Raw genomic sequence first — 6,429 nt, 5'->3', positions numbered from 1 at the left:
ACGCAATACTCGTCCACGTGGCCCTGCGCCATCGTTTCAACCTCCATTAACTGCTGGATGGCCCCCTTATGGTCTTTCTACTGGTTATACCCCACCGGTGGGTGGATTTATGCCGCCTATCCGCTTTGGGAATGCAAATGGAGTGAATAATATGCAAAACCCACAACAACACTCTGAATATTCTCGTGAGTATCATGTGGGCTCCACTTCGAATGCTGCAAATTCAATGGCAGTATATCGACAACAAGTGGAGAAAAGTCATCATGACTTTGTTAATTTATTGACTCAGCAAATGACTACGATTTTGAATCCCATGATGGCAGATCATGAATCGAGATTCGAGCGTCTTGCTAGACAAGTCGAGAGGATTGCTCGAATCGTCGATTATGATGAAGGTGAGAGGCATAATGCTCGAGGAAATAATGAGAGGATGGAAAATATTTTTCAAAATGAAAATCATATTCCGAATCGAGAAAATCCTCGCATGGTTCGTCGAGATGAAAATGCTGATGATGTTGTACATGGATTACGTGGTGATCATTATCAAGTCACTCGAATTGTAGAGGAGGTTTTGAATTGGGTTGGACTGAATGTTGGTTTTATGAATTAACCACATTTTGTGTCTTCTTTTCCCCAAGTAGTGAAAATGGCTGAAGTGCCAAGAGGGGTGAAAAATTCGAAAATAACCACAAAATTTGATGGAGAAGTTGGAGAATCGACAACTGAATATATTGCTCGTTATTTGGTCGAGATTGGGAACCTAGCTAATGATGAAAACTTGAAAATGAAATTTTTTCCTTCGTCATTGACGAAGAACGCATTTACTTGGTTTTCGAATCTTAGACCAAATTCGATTACAACATGGAATCAGTTGGAAACTGCTTTTCACGCTCAGATTTATCGAGGGAAAATGAACGTAGCAGTTACTGATCTAGTAGCTTTGAAATGTGAAGATGGTGAAACCATCGACGATTATTTAATACATTTCAAAAATGCTAGAAGTAGATGCTATGTGACGTTACCTGAAAGTGAGATAGTAAAAATAGCAACTATGGGGTTGGGATTTTATATGCGCAGGAAATTGCTTAATGTCTTGATTTGGCTCATCTGGCTGAAAAGGTTCCGCAGACTGAGCTTATGAAAAAGGAGAAAGAAAAACATAGGATTGAACAAAGGTCAAAGAATAAACCGTTTACTCGAAAAGAAAAAGTTGCCTATGTAACCATGGAATCCTCAGAAGAGGAATTCGATTTCGAAACGGAAGTCAATCTGGCTGAACTTAAAAAAGGTCCTCCATATGTTTGCTCTTTGCTGAAAAAACTTCCTGGTAGTGAAAAGTCGAATAATTCAAAACTTAAAAGTGAAAAGAAATATAGTTTTGATATCTCGAAATCTGATTAGATTTTTGATGTGTTACTTAAAGACAAACAATTAGTTTTGCCTGAGGGTAGAACTTTACTTTCCGTAAAAGCCTCATTTTGGAGTAAACATGGTGGGCATGTCCTACGATTTTGATGTGGTTCTTGATGACTTTGAGTCACAAGTTAGATCGCAGGGGACGGTTTGTTGGATTTCTTAGTCCAGCAAAAGATCAAAGACCGGAACGTATCTCTGTGTCCACGATGCAATGCTATTTTCGATGCTGAAGCAGCAGCGATCTTTGAGAAAGAGAGGATAAAGAAAGAATTGGCTCACAGGGAGGAATAAGCACGTCAGAGGCAGCCAATTCGACGCGTAGAGGGCTCTGGTTCAAAAATCTCTTAACATGATGTGACTACACCTTTGAGCCGATCACAGGCTATAGGTGTTCAGTGGATTAGGAACTGTCAAGAGTTCCAGAGGCGTGATCACCTGTATCGACGCAATCCTCAATGGGGGAATCGAGCACCGTCTCAAAGTCAATATGCTTCCTATCGAGGGCGAGCCAAAGGATATCCACAAGGAAGAAGTGGAAGAAGAAGTTTTAATCAAAATAAGAAACTTCAAATTAAGACAGGGAAGGAAGCAAGCAAGGGGGAAACTCCCTCTGTGCATTCCCGGATTGTGTTCCCTTCTAATGGAGAGACTTATCCCAAGGAAATTCCATCACCAGCAAAGATGGAAAAAGGGAAAGCAATTGCTCAGTCCTCTAGGATCGATAAACATAAAGATGTCGATGTAGATGAGGAATACTTTGATGAAGGAGATGATGACATGGTAGGGACGAATTCAATAATTCCCACTGAGTACCTTAGAGAATGCAAAAGTAATTCGGATGAAGATTATGATCAGAAAGATGAAGAGGTTTTCTCTTTCATTCGCATAGAAGATGAGCTGGGTTTCTTTCCTCGACCTACTGAGAGATAAATGTCTCATCTTCGTCCCCTTCATATTGTTGCTGTTGTGAATGGGTTTAAAATAAACAAGGTGCTGATTAATGGTGGGGCAGCGATTAGCCTCTTACCTGAAAGGATGTTGGAAAAAGTAGGGAAGCATGTTAACGAGTTGGTCCCTACGAACATTGCTGTGACTGATTTTAGTGGGAATTTCATGCCAGTGAGAAGGCTGGTTACCTTGACAGTAAAGGTGGGGTCTTCGGAGAGACACTCTATGTTTGTGGTAGTACCATCGAAGGCTAGTTATAATGCCTTACTTGGGAGAGATTGGATCCATGGAGTAAATGTTGTACCATCTACAGTGCATCAGAGCGTGCTTCTGTGGACTGAAGAAGGCAAACCTGAAATTATCAAAGTAGATTCGAGTTTCTACGTCGAACAAATGCATGTCGATTTTAGGATATATGATCGTAAATTGAAGCCTTTTAATTTTGATCGATCTCTGAATCCTTACAATTGTGAAGGGTGTTATTTGACTTCAGAAGGACTTTCGATGAAGTTGCGCTATCCAGATTTGGTCGGCGAGCTGACAGGTTGGGATTGTCTTTCTTGAAGACCTCAAAGGCTGAACTATGGACCAGGTTGAGGAAGTTTCCAACTACCTGGTAACTTTGCGTAATGATTTAAATAATTTCCAAGTTTTAGAAAATAAAGATGATTCTTTTGATAAAGTTGAATCAGATAGATTAGTGAATCTATTAGTTGTAATATGTTTGATTCGACACCTCCAGTCGAATGTAGTTATGATTTTTCTATTACTTGTAATGAAGTTTATGATGTGAATCGAACTGCCGATTTAATAGCAGAGGCTCATTGTGTGGAAAATAAATGTAGTGATGAATTAATCAAAGATCAAGTTTCTTCGATCCCTAATAATTCCATTGATTTTACTTTCGATTGTATTTATGATTTGGAGCCTTTGGGGTTTGAAAAGTTCTCAATCGAAGATGATCATTATAAGGGGTTCGAATCTCAGGATCCTTTAGAAGACATTAATTTGGGGACTCATGATGATGTTCGAATTACATATATTTGAAAGATCTTGTTGATCCTTTTCGAACTGAGCTTTTCGATTTGTTGCATGAGTTCAAAGATTGTTTTGCATGGGACTATCATGAAATGTCTGGTCTCGATCGTTCATTAGTAGAACATCGATTAGCATTGAAACCCAATGCTCGACCTGTGAAACAAACCCCAAGACGTTTTGCTCCAGAAATTAATGTGAAAATTAAAGAAGAAATAGAACGCTTGATCAAAGAAAAATTTATTCGAACTGCTCGTTATGTGGAGTGGGTGTCAAATATTGTTCCAGTGATAAAGAAAAATGGAAAATTGAGGGTATGTATCGATTTTCGCAATTTAAATAATGCTACTCCAAAGGATGAATATTTCATGCCAATTGCAGATATATTAATCTATTCTGTAGCAGGAAATGAAATTCTTAGCTTCATGGACGGTTATTCTGGATATAACCAAATTTTCATTGCGGAAGATGATGTGGCTAAAACTGCTTTCCGTTGTCCTGGAGCGTTAGGCACATATGAGTGGGTAGTTATGCCTTTTGGTTTGAAGAATGCCGGAGCAACGTATTAATGAGCAATGAATGCCATTTTCCATGAGTTTATTGGAAAATTTATGGAGGTATATATCGATGATGAAATGGTAAAATAGATTTTTGTAAGTCAACATATAGACCATTTAAGAAAGGCATTTGTGACCATGAGAAAGAAAGGATTAAAAATGAATCCTCTGAAATGTGCTTTTGGGGTATCGGCTGGGAATTTCTTAGGCTTTGTTGTTCATAAAAAGGGGATAGCCATTGATAAAAATAAAGCAGATGCAATATTAGCTTTGTCTGCTCCCAAATCGAAGAAGAAAGTACAATCGTTTTTGGGGAAAATAAATTATCTTCAAAGATTCATCTCGAATCTGTCGGATCGAACTAGGGTGTTCGCACCTTTAGTGAAATTAAAAAATGGTTCAAAATTTGAATGGACCATAGAGCATCAATTAGCGTTTGATTCGATCAAAACATATTTGGCTAAAGCCCCGATTATGGTGAATGTTCTTCCGAATGAACCTTTGAAATTGTATATTGCAGCATCTGAACATACTATAGGATGTATGTTAGCCTAGGATGATGAAAACGGGTATGAGCGGGCAGTTTATTACCTTAGTCGAGTCTTAACTGATATTGAAACAAGGTATTCGCCGATTGAAAAATTATGTTTGTCATTATATCATGCTTGTATGAAGTTAAAGTGTTATATGGTGGCTAAATCGGTGAAAGTTATAGCACAGACCGATCTTGTTAAGTACATGCTAAGTTTCTCTATGTTAAGGGGACGTTTGGAAAAATGGATGTTAGCATTAACGGAATTCGATTTACAGTATGTCCCAGCAAAGGCTGTTAAAGGACAAGTTATTGCAGATTTTCTTGTAGACAATTCGAAAGATCTGAATGACCAGTGGGCAAATATAGTCGATGTAGAAGTCAATTATTGGAAATTGTATTTCGATGGATCTAAGCACAAAGATGGTGCGGGAGTTGGAATTCTTATTATCTCACCAGAGGGTATTCCATCAGAATTCTTGTTCGAATTAAAATATCCTTGTTCCCATAATGTAGCCGAATATGAGGCTTTAATTTTGGGTTTAGAAATTTTAATCGATAAAGGAGCTTTAAAAGTTCAAATTCTAGGAGATTCACAGTTAGTTTTAAAGCAGTTGTCGAAGGAGTTTAAATGTAATAATGAGACGTTACAAAAATATTTAGTAACTGCTTGGGAGTTATTGACGTCTTTTCGAAAATTTTCTTTGGTGCATATCCCTCGAATTCATAATGAGATTGCTAATGAGTTAGCCCAAATTGCTTCAAAGTATCGAATTGGTCCAGAAACTATTAAGAAATTATCAAGTATCCATCAAATTTTAGTACTGGCAAATGAGAGAGAAGTGTTGTGCATAGATGAATGGGAGGATTTTGATTGGAGAAAACCTATTGCTCAATATTTGAAAGATCCTAATACCGCAGTCGATAGAAAACTAAAGTTACGAGCAATGAACTTCGTTTTATTAGCCGATGAATTATATAAAAAGGGTATCGATGGGAGTTTGTTGAGATGTTTGAGTCGGGAAGATCAAAACATTGCTTTGGGTGAAGTTCATAATGGAATATGTGGTGCTCATCAAGCAGGAAAGAAAATGAGATGGGTGTTATATCACAATCATGTATTCTGGCCTTCTATGATAAAAGATTGTATCGATTATGCAAAGGCATGTCAAGAATGTCAGAAACATGGTTCGATACAACAGATTCCAGCAGCTGAACTGCATTCGATAATCAAGCCATGGCCATTTAGAGGTTGGGATTTAGATCTAATTGGATAGATTCATCCCCCTTCATCGAAGCAGTATAAATTTATTTTAGTGGCTATTGATCATTTTACAAAATGGGTGGAAGCAGTTCCTTTGGTAGAAGTTGGTCAGACAAAGATAATTGATTTTGTCGAAGAAAATATTATTCATCGATTTGGAATTCCTCAGACGTTAAGTACCGACCAAGGAACTATGTTCACTGGCCAGCGAATTAAAAATTTTTCGGCTTCGAGAAACATTAGTAAAAATTTTGCGGCTTCGAGAAATATTAGTATGGTTACTTCAACTCCTTATTATGCACAAGCTAATGGGCAAGTGGAGGCAGCAAACAAGATACTGATTGGTTTGATTAAAAAGTATATCGGAAATAAGTCTCGAACTTGGCATGAGACTTTAAGTCAAGTATTATGGGCTTATCGAAACTCACCAAGAGGTTCGACAGGAACTTCACCTTATAAATTAGTATATGGCCATGATGCAGTATTGCCATTAGAAATTAATTTGAATACTCTAAGAGTATCGAAACAGAATGAGTTGCCAGTCGATGACTATTGGAATGCCATGTTTGATGAATTGAATGAGTTAGATTGAGAGTGAATTCTAGCACTTGATAATGTAATTCGACAAAAAGAAAGTATTGCTCGAAGTTATAATCATCGAATTAAGGAGAAATCTT

General features: G+C 37.7%; 2 protein-coding genes across 2 annotated transcripts; both read left to right on the top strand.

Annotated features, from left to right (window-relative positions):
• The first annotated feature begins 646 nt into the window (after window positions 1–646).
• On the top strand, window positions 647–1,401 carry LOC107616491 (uncharacterized). Its single transcript, XM_016318442.1, has 2 exons — window positions 647–1,036; window positions 1,120–1,401. The coding sequence occupies exons 1-2, from the start codon at window positions 647–649 to the stop codon at window positions 1,399–1,401; spliced, it is 672 nt and encodes a 223-aa protein (XP_016173928.1).
• Window positions 1,402–4,643: 3,242 nt separating this feature from the next.
• LOC107616493 (uncharacterized) lies at window positions 4,644–6,344 on the top strand. Its single transcript, XM_016318443.1, has 2 exons — window positions 4,644–5,739; window positions 5,842–6,344. Exons 1-2 carry the CDS (start codon window positions 4,644–4,646, stop codon window positions 6,342–6,344), a joined length of 1,599 nt encoding a protein of 532 aa, XP_016173929.1.
• The last annotated feature ends 85 nt before the right edge of the window (window positions 6,345–6,429 follow it).

This window comes from Arachis ipaensis, chromosome B9, assembly GCF_059453495.1.
Source record: "Arachis ipaensis isolate K30076 ecotype BB chromosome B9, ASM5945349v1, whole genome shotgun sequence".
In the NCBI taxonomy this organism is placed as follows: Eukaryota; Viridiplantae; Streptophyta; class Magnoliopsida; order Fabales; family Fabaceae; genus Arachis; species Arachis ipaensis.
The sequence above is the reverse complement of the archived record's forward strand: the minus strand, read 5'-3'. Positions and strand labels throughout refer to the sequence as shown.